At 41.7% G+C, this 17316-nt stretch overlaps 1 protein-coding gene across 5 annotated transcripts in view; it reads right to left on the minus strand.

The window, feature by feature from the left end:
• ube2o (ubiquitin-conjugating enzyme E2O) overlaps positions 1–17316 on the minus strand; it is a 174447-nt gene that overhangs the window by 99739 nt on the left and 57392 nt on the right. For all 5 annotated transcript variants that reach the window (XM_043715202.2, XM_043715201.2, XM_043715200.2 and 2 more), the window contains 4 exons: positions 14110–14253; positions 8377–8486; positions 5193–5343; positions 3678–4264 (listed from right to left, as the gene is read on the minus strand). In XM_043715202.2, the coding sequence (XP_043571137.1) occupies positions 3678–4264; positions 5193–5343; positions 8377–8486; positions 14110–14253 (992 nt within the window). The remainder of the gene's footprint in view (positions 1–3677; positions 4265–5192; positions 5344–8376; positions 8487–14109; positions 14254–17316) is intronic.

The raw sequence follows: 17316 nt of genomic DNA on the forward strand, positions 1-17316 counted from the left end.
AGGGCAGAAGAGCCTGTACTGCGTTGTAATATTTTATGTTCTATGTAATCCTCTCCGTTACATCTTCAAAAAACTTAGTCAAATTAGTGAGACAGTATTTCCCAAGCACAAAGGATTACTAGCCTTTTCTTTTAATCTTTAAATTCCTCTGTCTGACTGACAATGACTGACAGACTGACTTCGGGTTTTTGCACCTTAAACGAAGAGTTGGTGTAAGCATTGTAATATTCCTTAAAAGACTACCCAATGTCTATGCCTTTTAATGTATATTCCCAATTAATCTCAACAGACTTGTGCCTAGTGCTTCATAACTTTCATCATTCAAATTTACTTTAAATTGATGTAAGATGGTGCACAGATGGTTTGAGGACTTTTTTCCCCCATCCAGACGATCATGGGTATTTAGAACTTACTGCCTGGAAAGAGTGTGATTGAGGCAAAACCCTCAAGGCATTTCTGAACTATTCAGATGTGCACATGAAACACCCCAATGGATAAACATATCAGCAAACTGTTGATAAATCGGATTATAATAGATAAGTATTTGATAACTAGTAGAGCCATGATGGACCAAAGGGCCTTTGTCTATGGAGCAAAAACTACGACTTTCAGACAATGTAAAATTCTAATGTGTTATGGTCACTGATCACAAAGTTCTTTTACAAAATTAGTCATTTTTCATTCCATAATACTGGATCTAAAATAACCTATCCTCCAGTTTGTTCTACAAAACCATCCCCAAGACATTCCATAAACTTGCCCTCCACAGCACTGGTGCTCATTGGTTTACCCAGTCTACAAGCAGATTGAAGTTACCCATTATAACATTATAACACATGATTCACCTTCTGATTTGTATCATGCCCCAGATGACCACAATCGTGCCATTAATAAATAATGTCTACTGCCCCTTGTTGTTCTTAGCTCCACCCAAGCAAATTCCACATTTTCCTCATTTTTTGCCTTACTCCACTTTCTTTTAAGTCCTTTCTAACATAGACTATTCTAAAAGTTAAATTCTCAGTCGTGGTCACCATGCAGCCATATTCTGTAATGGCAACCAGATCATAACCATTTACCTCTCCTTATGGCTTTAGATCATCAATCTTGTTGCAAACTGCAGCATTCAGGCTTTTGAAATTGTCTGCATTTAAGTATTTTTGATGCTCAATTAGGTTTCTCCTGTCATCCAGTTTCCCTAGCAACTTTTCTACTTCCTGTCAATCTGGGTTACCTTTCAGGTTCTTATTCTCCTGACAAGCTAGTTGAAAACAGCCTCAGCTAAGCTCCCTGCAAGAAGTCACAGTTCTTTTAAGGTATAACACACTCAGCTTGTACTCCTCCCACCGACCTGAGAAATCTGATGCTATCAACTCTCCACCAGTTCTCCAGTCACATGGTCAATCAATCAAACCTTCTGTTCAAATCTCACTAGCATAAGGCATTGGAAGTAATTTTGAGACCACTGATTGAGGTCCAGCTTTTTAAATTTCCTTCCTAAATCCTTGAAATCTGCTGTCAGGACTTCATCCTTCCTTTATTCACAGTTGTTGACATTAAAATCTATAATACTTTATTGCCCTTTTCACTATCTCAATATATACCCTTGCATACCTTCCCCGCTTTAATATCATGTGTAAATTTGGACACTGTACCTTCGAATTGTGTATTGAATCGGAACTCTGTATTAACTGTATACTGAGCGGGAATTGTAGGAGCTGTAAAAGCACAGCAGCTCAGGCAGCATCTGAGCAGGAGAGTTGACATTTCAAGCATTTCATGGGCGGCACGGTGGCACAGTGGTTAGCACTGCTGCCTCACGGCGCCAGAGACCCGGGTTCAATTCCCGCCTCAGGCGACTGACTGTGCGGAGTTTGCACGTTCTCCCAGTGTCTGCGTGGGTTTCCTCCGGGTGCTCCGGTTTCCTCCCACAGTCCAAAGATGTGCAGGTCAGGTGAATTGGCCATGCTAAATTGCCCGTAGTGTTAGGTAAGGGGTAAATGTAGAGGTATGGGTGGGTTGCGCTTCGGCGGGGCGGTGTGGACTTGTTGGGCCGAAGGGCCTGTTTCCACACTGAAAGTAATCTAATCTAATCATAAGTCACCCAAAACGTCAACTCTCCTGCTCCTCGGATGCTGCCTGACCTGCTGTGCTTTTACAGCACCACTCTTTTTAACTCTGATCTCCAGCATCTGCAATCCTCACTTTCTCCCACGAATTGTAGGACACTAATTACCAAGAAAATCCAAAAAACATTTTATTGGACGATGAAACTTGATCCAATCTCAATAGATCTTCCAACAGAAAGCGATTTGGTGGCCCCAAGAAGTAAAGAATGTCTAGTCATAGAATCACAGAGATGTACAGCATGGAAACAGACCCTTCGGTCCAACCCGCCCATGCCGACCAAATATCCCAACCCAATCTAGTCACTATGGGCGTCACGGTGGCTCAGTGGTTAGCACTCCTGCCTCATGGCACCAGGGACCCGGGTTCAGGCAACTGTGTGGAGTTTGCACATTCTCCTAGTGTCTGTGTGGGTTTCCTCCAGGTGCTCCAGTTTCCTCCCACAGTCCAAAGATGTGCGGGATAGGTGAACCGGCCATGCTAAACTGCCCAGTGTTCAGGGACTGGGTTAGGTACATTAGTTAGGGGCAAATGTGGAGTAATAGGGTAGGGGAATGGGTTAGGGTGGTTTACTCTTTGGAGGGTTGAAATAGACTTATTGGGCCAAATGGCCTGTTTCCACACTGTAGGGATTCTATGATGATACCTTGGCAATAAAACTTTACATCTGAGAGGATCATTGCATTTTTCCAAGTTTTGTTTAGTAAAAGGTTGAGAGCAAGGAAGAGGCTGTAGTTAACAAACTCCCTTTGCATATAGGTTTCAATTGCAAGTCTTCACCCATTTTACATTAGTAAACTTATATGAGATACTTGTGATTAATTCAAGGTTTTAAAGACATTTTCCCTCAAGAAAACAGCCCTCATAAAAAAATAAAGGAAAAATGTAAACAAACTTAGCTTGTTTAAGTAGCAACATGGCTCAAGATCCAAATGGTCTACTCTGAATGGTCACAAAAACTGAAAGAAATGCAGATGCTGTAAATCAGAAGCAAAAGCAGAAATTTCTGGAAAAGCTCAGCAGGACTGACAGCATCTGTGGAGAATAATCAGAGTTCATGTTTCAGGTCCAGCGACCCTTCCTCAGAACATTCCATTAGACATGTAAAGTTTTTCCAGCAATTTCGATTTTGCTCATGGAGTCACATGCCTATAACTCAAAAATGCTTCTAACAATTTCTGAATGATATGCACAGACTAGTTTTCCATTCCAATGTTTTCCTCAATAAATTATCATCTTTATATTTCTGTGCACTTCAAATGGATATACCACATCACAACTACTGATGGGAGGTGGCATTACAATGCAAACTTGCAGATTGTTCCCAGTATAACGTGACAAGAGAATTAAATAAGGAAAACACTTCTATGGCATCTTCCATCCTTTGACCATACATCTCATGAAGGTTATCCTTGGCCTTGATTTGCTATGTGCTACAGCTCAGTTGATGACTAGTATGTGTGTCTTAGTCCCTTTAAAAAAGGCAGACTCAATCTATAACCAACAGCCCTTGACTTACGGCTTCGCTCCATTATGCATCAAGATCTCACCTGTCACCTGGTTTGAATTCACGGGAAGGCTTGTTCTTTTTCTTCTTGTGTTTCTTCTTCAAGTTTTTTATAGAAAGTGGGATACTTTTTTTACGCCCGTGTCCACCACTTTGTGATGATGCAGTTGAACTTGCAGAAGAAGAAATGGAACTGGTTTCATCAGTATCTTCAGCACCTTCATCATCTGCATCCTGTTCTGCCAGCTGTGCCTTTAGAGTCTGTCTACTCTCCAGTAAGTCTTCACCTAGTATCACTGGAGACTGACCCATTTCCTTCCAGTTTTCCTCTTTTACTCTTTGTTCCAACTGAGTCTGAGCATTATCATTAGTGAAGACTGGGCCATTGCTCAGAACAGATTCCTTCTCTACAGTCCCATTTACAGGTTGGGATTTTAATCCTATGGCAAGTTGAGGCGTGCCCTCCCAACCTAAATTCGATTTAGAGCTACCGATCCCAAAAACATTCGAGGTGACCATGACAGAGCCATCACCCAAGGCAACTGCAAACTTGTCAGAATGATCCATTTCACGGGTATCCAAATTATTCAAGATGTTTTTCACCTTCTCCTTGTCAAAAAGGCGTTTAACCTAATAAAATGACAAAAGGACAAGCTACATCAGGTGCAGTCACACAACTGCCCAAATGCATATAAAGTAAAGAACATTGACAAGTTAATTTCTGAATAAAGTTCCAAACTCAGCCACAGACATTCCAAAAATACTTCCAGATAATTCCACGTTTTATCTAAAATTAAAAATAAATTTAAATTTATTCTGGAGGTGAAGACTTAAACAAGGCAAATTATTTTATATCTGCAAAAGTGCCTTTCTAACTGACTTTGTAATTTCTGGACATCCAAATACAACAAGGCAGAATTACACACACTCTGATCAAATGGTTTGTCTGTGTGACTGCTCCACAGATGCCACCTCTCACCTCACCCTAGGAAAATAACCATCAAATAGTTTCTTGCCTATATTGCCAGTTACACATTCTCACCAATCCCTGCATGATTAGCTTAAATGAAGGCCCAATCCAATCTCTTTTGCAAATGGAAGGATCATCTCTACGCCTATCCTGTGGAATCTCTTCATAATTTGCAATTCCTTGTTCAGAACACCCTGCTCTTCGATAAAGTATCAAGTTTATTCAGTCTTTCATGACAACCATATCCATTCAAAATTTAACAATTTCTCTCATATTGAATGCTACCTCTCTAGAAAAGAACCCCATTGTTTTGTTGTATTTCTTTAAAAGGGTCTTCTTACTAGTGTATTGCTACACATTTAGTGATTTAATTATCTGTAAACTCAGATCCCCCTTTTCTTCTACCCCATTTTGAAACTTATCCAGGAATGCATAGCCTTCTTATTCTACATATCAAAACACTACCTCGTTACTGATATTTTAATCTTCATTCATCAAATATACAAGAGTTACTCTGCTCTCCTTAAAGGAGTAGTCACTCTTTATTAGTTACCTGCCTTAGGCACAGTATCTCCATACTGAAGTTACCTTTCTGACAACAGAATTCACAGCAATGATGGAATTTCCTTCTGGACCCTCCGAAGAAATAGCCGTACATTCAGGATCTCCCGGGAGCACATATACAGCCCGTTCTGCCAGGACCATGCGAGCATGGTCATAACAGTTCAAGCGTTTCACCCTAGAGAAAGGAAAAATACAAAATGGGTACATCATCTGCTGCAGTCCATGTCAAAACACATGTAATTTAGAGGAAATGGGAGAGTCACTGTCCACCCATCCACAGATAATGCCGAGGATCATCATAAAGTATAAACTGGGTACATTCTGACATACTGATATTAAACATCATTAATCAAAAAAATTCAAAGAATTTGCTAACATAATGGCCAAATCCAACATTCCATACAATGTTTTGATATATTTGCAATTTAGGTTTGATAAGTGTCACAAGGGTGTTGTGTGATGGAATACAGTGAACCCATATTTCATATCATTCTGATGAAAAATACTGTGGATTCTGAAAATCTGAAATTGAAATAGAAAATGCTGGAAATACTTAGCATAGCAGCAGCATCTGTGAAGAAAAAGACAGTTAATGTTTTACTTCTAAGCCCTTCAATTTATCCAGTTCATCTTAATACTTTGCCAGTAGAGTGGCAAGAACAAACCTTAGGCCAAATTATTCAGTCACTTACAGATTCTGCAAAATCTATTTATTTCATTGAGCACAAAACTAATGATCATTTTCACGCAGAATCGAATTGCTAGTTTGACAATCAGAACAAAGGTGTACACAGCATATTGAACCTTCTACATCAGGTTCACTTATTCGCTTCTCAATCCATTGTTTCTTTAAGTACTCAAAAATTTATTAATCTCAATCTTAAATGTACTTATTGAACATTCACAATCGAGGAAACTAAATTCCAAAAATTCACAACATAGGAACAAGAGTTAGGAGCAACTGCTCTGTCATTCATTGAAACTTTAGTTTATCTGCAATTGACTCATACAGCTTTGATACATATCCTTTGATACCACTTATGAAAACAAAATTCCAATCTAATTAAAAATTAACTGATCTCTATAACAGTCCTACTATCTCCAGTATTAACCACTGCACTCCAAACTAAAACTGCACAATACTCCCAATGTAGTCTCAGCAAGGCTCTGAATAACTGCAGTAAGACATCTCTAATTCTGAACTAAAATTCTCTTGCAATGAAGGCCAACACTGTATATACTTTGCCTGCCTAATTGTTTGCTGCATCTGCATGTTTGCTATCATTGATTCGTGTGCAAGTACACCCATATCCTTTTATACAAATCACATTTCCCAATATATCACCAGTTAAATACTACTCTTCCTTTGTTTTTTCACACCAAAAGTTTACAGTCTCACATTTAGCCACATTGCACTGCATCTGTCATGTGTTTGTCCGCATACTCAACTTGTGTAAGATATCCTGAAGCCAGTTGCATCCTCAACACTCAATCCCACCTCGAGGTGTCATTAGTAAGCTTCAAGAAACTGCTTTTTGTTTCCAATTTATATAGATTGACCACTTCCTCTCACTGTTTCTAGGCTGCCAACCAATTCTCAATCCATGCCAGTATATTCCCCACTCCCTAATGCTTTATTTTTGCCCACCAGCCTTTTGTGGGTCCTTATCAAAAGCCTTCCTGAAATCCAAGTACACATCCACTGGCATTGTGGCTCAGTGGTTACCACTGCTGCCTCTTAGCACCAGGATCCAGGGTTCGATTCCAGCCTCAGGTAACTGTCTGTGTGGAGTTTGCACATTCTCCCCGTGTCTGCATGGGTTTCCACCAGATGCTCCAGTTTCCTCCCGCAGTCCAAAGATGTGCAGGTCAGGTGAATTGGCCATGATAAATTGTCCATAGTGCTCAGTGTGGGTGGGTTACTCTTTGGAGGGTCGGTGTGGATTTGTTGGGCTGAAGGGCCTGTTTCCACACTGTAGGGAATCTAGTCTAATCTAATCTAATCTTTATTCTTCCAGTTATACCCTCAAAGAATTCCAATAGATTAGTTAAGCATTACTTTCCTTTTATAAACTCATGCTGACTTTGTTTAATCCAATTAGAGTCAGAGTTACAGAGATATACAGAACAGAAACAGACCCTCCAGTCCAACTCATCCATGCCGACCAGATAAACTAACCTAATCTAGCCCCATTTGCCAACACTTGGCCTATATCCCTCTAAACATTTCATATTCGTACACTCCAGATGCCTTTTAAATGTTCTAATTGCACCAGTGTCCACCACTTCCTCTGGCAGCTCATTCCATACATGCACTACCCTTTGTGTGAAAAAGTTGCCCCTTAGGTCCCTTTTAAATTGTTCCCCTCGTGCCCTAAACCTGTGCCCTCTAGTTCTGGACTCCCTCCACCACAGAGAAAAGACCTTGTCTATTTATCCTACTCATGCCCCTCATGATTTTATAAACTTCTATAAAGGTCACTTTCTAGCCTCCAACACTCCAGGGAAAGTAGCCCGAGCCTATTCAGCCTCCCCTATAGCTCAAACCCTCCAACCCTGGCAACATCCTTGTAAAATTTAATGTTTTCCAAGGTTCTATTAACACTTAAAGGATTTTAACCTGAAAGGAAACAAAAATCAGACACTGCAGGAAAGTACAATTATAAACATCTTGTTCCAAGTATAAACCCATAAAATTCAGCAAAGAAAATGCATTACTGCTAGTTCTGTGTTTGATTTGAAAGAGAATAAAGTACACAATTTTCTGCAAGAAAACAGGCTAACAAAGTGAAACAGAATGAAATATCAAATTCACCAAGATCGGAAAGAGATCAAAACCTAAAAAGTACTTGTTTCATTTCGATTTTAAAATTGACTATGCTAGACTAAAACATGCCTCCCAATCACCTGATGGGAGTTCACTACATTTTCAGGCAAGTTCCAGCAATACATACAAAAGAACAAAAACTTAAAACCACTATCCTCTTGGCATGTCACATCCCTGTACTGTGTTGACCTAGTGGTCCACAATCATAAAACAGCAAGAGATATCTCTCAGTGATGGAGAACTAACTCCGAAACAGAAACAGAAAATGTTGGAGAAGCTCACAAGATTAGTGAAAGTTCTTTAAATTTTAAAAAATATTTCTTACTGGTTTATTCTTGGACTCTATTTCCATTCAGTGAAGAAATTTAGCTCCCACCATACCTGGGCAAATTGTCGTGTGTGATAACTGGAGATGGAGGATAAACACTCTCATTTCCACCAAGACAAAAGCTCTTTGTTATCCAGGAAACTCGAAGCTCCACCACTTGCACCTAGAACAGAAAGCATATCGGGTCCCTTAGATTAACTGAGGCACATTTCTTAACATGGAGAAAGTGAGGACTGCAGATGCTGGAGATCAGAGCTGAAAATGTGTTACAAGAAAAGCGCAGTAGGTCAGGCAGCATCCAAGGAGATTCCTGAAGAAGGGCTCATGCCCGAAATGTCGATTCTCCTGCTCCTTGGATGCTGCCTGACCTGCTGCACTTTTCCAGCAACACATTTTCAGCACATTTCTTAACATCTCAAAACAAGGAGAAGTACTTAAATCCCTGGAACCTGATTAAGAGTATCCCAGGTCATTGTGGGAAACTAGGGAAGAAATTGCAGAGCTCCTAAGAGATACCTGTATCGCTGACAGCCACGGAGGAGGTACCAGAAGATTGGAGGGTAGTTAATAATGTGGCATTATTTATGGAAAAGCCAGGGAACTACAGATGGTAAGCCAAATGTCAGTGGTCAGCAAGTTGTTGGACGGGACTTAGACAAGATCCACATGCATTGGCAAAGGCTAGGACTGACTTGGGATAGTCAGCATGGCTTTGTACATGAGAAATGGTGTCACAAAAATGTTGTGTACTTGGACCTTAGCAAGGCACTCAACAAGGTAACACATGGTAGACTGGTTAGTAAGGTTAGATCACATGAGATCCAGTAAGACCTAGGGTCACAAAAGTGGCTTGATGATAGGAGACAGGATGGTGGTAGAGGGTTATTTTTCACACTGAACGCCTGTGACCAGTGGTATGCCACAACAATTAGCGGATCCACTGTTGCTCACCATTTAAATAAATTATTTGAATGAGAACATAGGAGGTATGGTTAGTAAATTTGCCAAAGGCACCAAAATCGGTGGCATTGTGAACAAAGAAGAAGATTATGTAAGAGTACAACAGGATCTTGATGAACTGGGCCAAGGCATAGCAGATGGAGTTAATTCTGGTAAATGCAAGACATTGCATTTTGCAAACGCAAGACAACCATGGCAGCATTTAGAGTCATAAAGCATGGAAACAGACCCTTCGGTCCAACCAGATATCCCACCCTAATCTAGTCCCACTTGCCAGAACCCAGCCCATATCTCTCCAAACCGTTCCTATTCATAAACCCAACCAAATGCCTCTTAAATGTTTCAATTGTGCTTGCCTCCACCACTTTCTCATTCCATTCACGTACCACCCTCTGTGTGAAAAGGTTGCTCCTTAGGTCTCTTTTATATCTTTCCTCTCACACCCGAAACCTAATCCCTCTAGTTCTGGACAACCCAATCCCAGGGAAAAGACCTGGTCTATTTATCCTATGCATGCCCCTCAATTTTATAAACCTCTATGTGGTGGACTCTCCCTCTTTATGGGCATTTAAGAGGGCATTGGATAGGTATATGGAGGATAGTGGGTTAGTGTAGTTTAGGTGGGCTTGGATCGGCGCAACATCGAGGGCCCAAGGGCCTGTACTGCGCTGTATTCTTCTATGTTCTATGTTCTATAAGGTCAACCCTCAACCTCTGACGCTCAAGTGAAAGCTTCACTGTCCATTACACCTCCAGTTTTGATCACCTGCAAACTTACTAATTATACCTCTTCAGCTCACATCCAAATCATTTATATAAATGACAAAAAGTAGTGGACCCAGCACAGATCCTTGTGGCACTCCACTGGTCTTACGTAGTTAATGGTCGTCCCTGGACAGCGTTGGCAAACAGATTGAAGAGTACATTGTTCCTTGTATACAGGGTGGTGAAGACTAAGTTTGGCACATTTGCCTTCAATCTGTCACAGTGTCAAGTATTGGAGTTGGAACTTCAAGTTAGAGCTTTACAAGATATTGGTAAGGCCACATTTGATATACAGTTCTGGTCATCCTGCTGTAGGAAGGATGTTATTAAACTGGAAAAGGTGCAAAAATGATTTACTAGGGATGTTACGGAGATTGGAAAATTCGAGTTATAAAGATAGACCATAGAAGATTACAGCGCAGTACAGGCCCTTTGGCCCTTGATGTTGCGCCGATCCAAGCCCACCTAACCTACACTAGCCCACTATCCTCCACAAGCCTATCCAATGCCCGCTTAAATGCCCATAAAGAGGGAGAGTCCACCACTGCTACTGACAGGGCATTCCATGAACTCACGACTCGCTGAGTAAAGAACCTGCCCCTAACATCTGTCCTATACCTACCACCCCTTAATTTAAAGCTATGCCCCTCGTAATAGCTGACTCCATACGTGGAAAAAGGTTCTCACGGTCAACCCTATCTAAACCCCTAATCATCTTGTACACCTCTATCAAGTCACCCCTAAACCTTCTTTTCTCCAATGAAAACAGCACCAAGTGCCTCAGCCTTTCCTCATATGATCTTTCTACCATACCAGGCAACATCCTGGTAAACCTCCTCTGCACCCGTTCCAGTGCCTCCACATCCTTCCTATAGTATGGCGACCAAAACTGCACACAATACTCCAGGTGCGGCCGCACCAGAGTCTTATACAACTGCAACATGACCTCAAGACTCCGGAACTCAATTCCTCTATCAATAAAAGCCAGTACGCCATATGCCTTCTTCACCGCACTATTTACCTGGGTGGCAACTTTCAAAGATCTGTGTACATGGACACCAAGATCCCTCTGCTCATCCACACTACCAAGTATCCGACCATTAGCCCAGTACCCCATCTTTTTGTTACTCTTACCAAAGTGAATCACCTCACACTTACCTACATTGAACTCCATTTGCCACCTTTCTGCCCAGTTCTGCAGCTTATCTATATCCCGCTGTAACCGGACACATCCTTCCTCACTGTCAACAACTCCTCCAACTTTCGTATCATCCGCAAATTTGCTCACCCAACCTTCTAGCCCCTCCTCCAGGTCATTTATAAAAATGACAAACAGCAATGGTTCCAAAACAGATCCTTGCGGAACACCGCTAGTAACGGCACTCCAAGATGAACCTTTACCATCAACTACTACCCTCTGTCTTCTTCCAGCCAGCCAATTCCTAATCCAAACCTCCAACTCACCCTCAATGCCATACCTCCGTATTTTTTGCAGTAGTCTACCATGGGGAACCTTATCAAACGCCTTACTAAAATCCATATACATCACATCTACCGCTTTCCCCTCGTCCACCTCCTTAGTCACCTTCTCAAAGAATTCAATAAGGTTTGTGAGGCACGACCTGCCCTTCACAAAACCATGCTGACTATCCTTGATCACATTATTCCTATCCAGATGTTCATAAATCCTATCCCTTACAATTCTCTCTAAGACTTTGCCCACAACAGAAGTGAGACTCACCGGCCTATAGTTACTAGGGTTATCCCTACTCCCCTTCTTGAACAAGGGAACCACATTTGCTAGCCTCCAGTCTTCTGGCACTACTCCTGTAGACAAGGAGGACACAAAAATCAAGGCCAATGGCTCTGCAATCTCCTCCCTTGCTTCTCAGAGAATCCTAGGATAAATGCCATCAGGCCCAGGGGACTTATCTATTTTCACCCTTTCCAGAATTTCCAACACCTCTTCCCTACATACCTCAAAGCCATTCATTCTACTTAATTGTGACTCAGTATTCACATCGGCAACAATGTCCTGTTCCTGAGTGAATACTGACGAAAAGTATTCATTCAGTGTCTCCCCAATCTCTTCAGCCTCCACACGCAACTTCCCACTACTATCCTTGACTGGACCTATTCCTACCCTAGTCATTCTTTTATTCCTGACATACCTATAGAAAGCCTTAGGGTTTTCCCTAATCCTACCAACTAAGGACCTTTCATGTCCCCTCCTTGCTGCTCTTAGCTCTCTCTTCAGGTCCTTCCTGGCTACCTTATAACTCTCAATCGCCCCAATTGAACCTTCACGTCTCATCTTTACATAGGCCGCCCTCTTCCATTTAACAAGGGATTCCAATTCCTTATTAAACCACGGCTCCCTCACACGATCCTTTCCTCCCTGCCTGACAGGTACATACTTATCAAGGACACTCAATAGTTGCTCCTTGAACAAGCTCCACATATCAATTACACCCTTGCCTTGAAGCCTACCTTTCCAAGCTACGCATCCTAAGACATGCCTCACCGCATCATAATTTCCCTGCCCCCATCTATAACTCTTACCCTGCAGTGCACACTTATCCCTCTCCATCACTAGAGTAAAAGTCACCGAATTGTGGTCACTGTCCCCAAAGCGCTCACCTACCTCTAATTCTAACACCTGGCCTGGTTCATTACCCAGAACCAAATAGGCTGGGTCTTTTTTCCCTGGAGCATAGCAGGCTGATGGGTAACCTTTCAGAGGTTTAAAACCTGACGGGAATAGATAACACAAATAACCAAGGCCTCTTCCCCAAGGTAGGGAAATCCAAATCTAGAGAGTATAGGTTTAAGGAGAGTGGGGCAGATTTTAAAAAAAAAAGGGACCCAAGGGGTAACTTTTTCCACAGAGTGGTGCATACGCAAATGGAACAAGCTGCCAGAGGAAGTGGAAGAGGTATGTACAATTACGACAATGAAAGGACATTTGGACAGGAACATGGGTAGGAAAGGTTGAGGGGGATATGGGCCAAACACAGATAAACAGAACTAATTCATTTTCGGAAGCCTGGTCAGCATTGACAAGTTGGGGTGAACAGCCTGCTTCCAGGCTGTTTAACTCTACAACTCTAAGTAGAGGCCTAAATATAAATATAGGAATTAATAAATTTAAATGGACATTCTGGAGAAACTTATATGGAGACGGGCAAGACTGAAGAGCTCTTCTGAAGTGGTTGAAGCAAATAACAAATGAACTGAGGAGAAATAGGTTAGGTAAATGAGGGAGAAAGGAATTGGAGGATACAAATGGTTAGAAAGAGGCTGGATAAGGTTCACATTCACCTGCAGGAGTCTTTTGAAATATCCCTGTTTGTATTGATTGTATCTGAAGCGGATACTGAAAAACCAATAATGCCTCTGTTTAAATCCACTATAAAAGGATACTCAGAAAATGTCTACGTAGCTTCTGAACCATTGGATACTACAACAGGATTCATTTATCACTTGTATCCATCCAGGAAAGGAATATTTCAGCCATCACACTGTTCATCTGCTCTCAACCACAGAACACTAACCTCATCCAGCTATGTCTTCCACAGCAGAACAGTTCAACAGGCCCAATATTAAAAGCAATTCCCACATAACAAAGTGTAACTGATCTGCATGTGCAAAACTTCACAACATTTTAGTTAATAATAAGTTTTTTTACAATAGTAACCACAAAAACAAGAGCTTAGAATAAACTTTGCAAATCAGTATTTCTTCAAGATACTTAAGAAACAGTTTCACAGAAGGTATGCATATTATAGCAAGAGTCACAGCCAATTTAAATAGACGTATAGACATTGTTCCTAATTAAACTCCTAAATTACATTAAATTAACCATTCCATTTCAAAGGTCAACAGATCACTTTTGCCTGTATGTGCCAGGTTACATCATCTCCTGTGATACAGACATGGAGGTCTTTCCCTTAGGGAGGGGTCTCTCAAGATCGCACTGGAGCAAGACCCAGAGAAATTCTAAAAATATGGTAATTTAACAGGCAATACCGCAGGTTTGATTCTTAAATTTTTAAAAATACCTCTTCAACTACCGCCTTAAACTTGCTCTTTTTGCTCAGTACAGGTCGAACACCAGAGAGCCATTGGACGTTGGAGAAAACTTTAGCTGCTCCAAACAACATCTGTCCTGGATAAAACCCATAGGATTCATCGAAGAACTGCCCCTAGAACAGAAAAGCATGGCTGCAAATTAAGGTAACCCCATCTGCGGCAGACATTCATACCGTTAGCTGTAACCAGATATTTTAAAATAAACATAAAATGTACAGCCATAAAGACATTTGTTTGTGTTTGATCAAATATATATTAGTTTAAGATTTATCTACTTTTATTCTTTTATGAGATGCAAGTGGCATTACCAAGGCCAACATTTACAGCTCTTGATAAAAAGGTGATGGAAAGTTCCCTTCTTGAACCACTGTCGTACACAGGCAGTGCAGATGCCAAGATTTCCAGGATTTTGACTCAGTGACACTGAAGTAATGGCAATATATTTCCAAATCGGGGCGACACATAGCTTTGAAGAATTGTTGACAGTGGTGCTTCCATGTATCTGCAGTCTCTAGAAGTCAAAAAGTATGATGCTGGAAAAGCACAGCCGGTCAGACAGCATCCGAGGAGCAGGAGAGTCAACGTTTCAAGTGTAAGCTCTTCGTTATTTGTGATGAAGAGATTATGCTCGAAACGTGATCCTCCTGCTCCTCGGATTCTGCCTGACCTGCTGTGCTTTTCCAGCACCATGCTTTTTGACTCTGATCTCCAGCATCTGCAGTCCTCACTTTCTCCTAGAAGTGATAGGAGTCATGGATTTCGAAGGTGCAGATGGAGAAAACATGGCAAGTTGCTATTGAGCACCTTGTATATAGTGCGCTCTGCCGACATGGTGCTGAAAGAAAGAAATATTTACTGTGGTGATGGGTGCCAGTCAAGTGGGCTTTGTCCTGTATGATGTTGAGCTTAAGTGTTAGCAGACCACACTTGTTCATGCAATTGTGAACATGCCATCGTTGCAGATGGTGGATAAGCTTTGGGAACTTTGTAGGTGAGGTTTTTTTTAAGATTAGATTACTTACAGTATGGAAACAGGCCCTTCGGCCCAACAAGTCCACACTACCCCGCCGAAGCGCAACCCACCAATACCCCTACATCTACCCCTTACCTAACATTATGGGCAATTTAGCATGGCCAATTCACCTAACCCATCTGGCCGATGGTAACCTCTCAACATGTTGATAATGTGGGAATTCAGCAATAGCAATATAAGGCGAGATGATCATATTTTCAAATTAGAGATAATCACTACCAGGAACTGGGTGTTGACACAACTTGCCACTTATCAGACTAAGCCTGCATGTTATCCAGGTTTTGCTGCGTATGAACATAGACTGCTTCTGTTTCTAAGTTGTGAATGGCACCATACACTGTAATAACAGATCTCCAAAATCTGACACGCTAGAGAGGAAGGCATTAGTGAAACTGGTTAGGCCTGAAACAATGGCCTAAACAACTAGTGTAATTATGCCCTGGGACTGAGATGATCAATTTCCAGAAAGACCACAACCATCATGTGTTGAGGTGTAACTCTAGCCATTGGGATGATCCTGCTCGCTCTCAATACATGACCAACACTACTGCAAAACTTTGGTCTGATCTTGTAGTTATAGCTTTGCTTAGCACTGTTTACCACCCACTGTCCTTCAACTCAACAGCATTATCTATTCAGGGTCAAGGCCATGTCCCAAGGTTGGTGGAATCCAGAGTACATTTGGATTCCTTTTCTTCACTTCTTTGCTGCCATGCTGCCTCAAGGTGATGGACAGTTTGTCACCATTTTGAACTATTTGTGCCAAGCTCCTCTTAGTCATTAATGTCAACACCGTCACATTCCAAGAACAGCTTCAGTGTTTTTGTAGGAGGCTTTTAATTTTCACAGTTCCAGTGTGAATGAAGAAATCAAGAACAGATAGGGAAAAAACCACTACAGTAATGGTGCTATTAGAGGCTTGGCTGCAATATGAATAATATGGATGGGGAGCAAAATCTTGCAGAGCAAAAAAGACATTTATGACAGGAGACTGGGAAAATGTGAAAGGGTGGTTCTGTCAGTTAACAATGGTATCAAGACAATAGAGAAGGATGGTCTAAGTTCAAAAACCCAACATATGGAAAGTGTTTGGATAGAAATGAGAAATGATTAAAATAATTCTTATTGAATTGTTTGAGGAGGTGACCAAGCATGTGGAGGAGGGTAGAGCAGTGGATGTAGTATACATGGATTTTAGTAAGGCATTTGATAAGGTTCCCCATGGTCGGCTTATGCGGAAAGTCAGGAGGCATGGGGTAGAGGGAGATTTGGCCAGTTGGATAGAAAACTGGCTAACCGGTCGAAGTCAGAGTGATGGTAGATGGTAAATATTCAGCCTGGAGCCCAGTTACAAGTGGAGTTCCGCAGGGATCAGTTCTGGGTCCTCTACTGTTTGTAATTTTTATTAACGACTTGGATGAGGGAGTCGAAGGGTGGGTCAGTAAATTTGCAGATGACACGAAGATTGGTGGAGTTGTAGATAGTGAGGAGGGCTGTTGTCGGCTGCAAAGGAACTTAGATATGATGCAGAACTGGGCTGAGGAGTGGCAGATGGAGTTCAACCCTGCCAAGTGTGAGGTTGTCCATTTTGGAAAGACAAATAAGAATGCGGAATACAGGGTTAACGGTAGGGTTCTTAGCGAGGTGGAGGAACAGAGGGATCTTGGGGTCTATGTTCATAGATCTTTGAAAGTTGCCACTCAGGTGGATAGAGCTTGTAAGAAGGCCTATGGTGTATTAGCGTTCATTAGCAGAGGGATTGAATTCAAGAGTCGTGAAGTGATGTTGCAACTGTACAGGACTTTGGTTAGGCCACATTTGGAGTACTGTGTGCAGTTCTGGTTGCCTCACTTTAGGAAAGATGTGGAAGCTTTGGAGAGGGTGCAGAGAAGATTTACCAGGATGTTGCCTGGAATGGAGAATAGGTCGTACGAGGATAGGTTGAGAGTGCTAGGCCTTTTCTCATTGGAACGGCGAAGGATGAGGGGTGACTTGATAGAGTTTTATAAGATGATCAGAGGAATAGATAGAGTAGACAGTCAGAAACTTTTTCCCCGGGTACAACAGAGTGTTACAAGGGGACATAAATTTAAGGTGAAGGGTGGAAAGTATAGGGGAGATGTCAGGGGTGGGTTCTTTACCC

The sequence above is a fragment of the Chiloscyllium plagiosum genome, unplaced genomic scaffold (assembly GCF_037043375.1).
Source record: "Chiloscyllium plagiosum isolate Xiang-an unplaced genomic scaffold, Cpla_swu_hap1 HiC_scaffold_25, whole genome shotgun sequence".
Classification (NCBI taxonomy): domain Eukaryota; kingdom Metazoa; phylum Chordata; class Chondrichthyes; order Orectolobiformes; family Hemiscylliidae; genus Chiloscyllium; species Chiloscyllium plagiosum.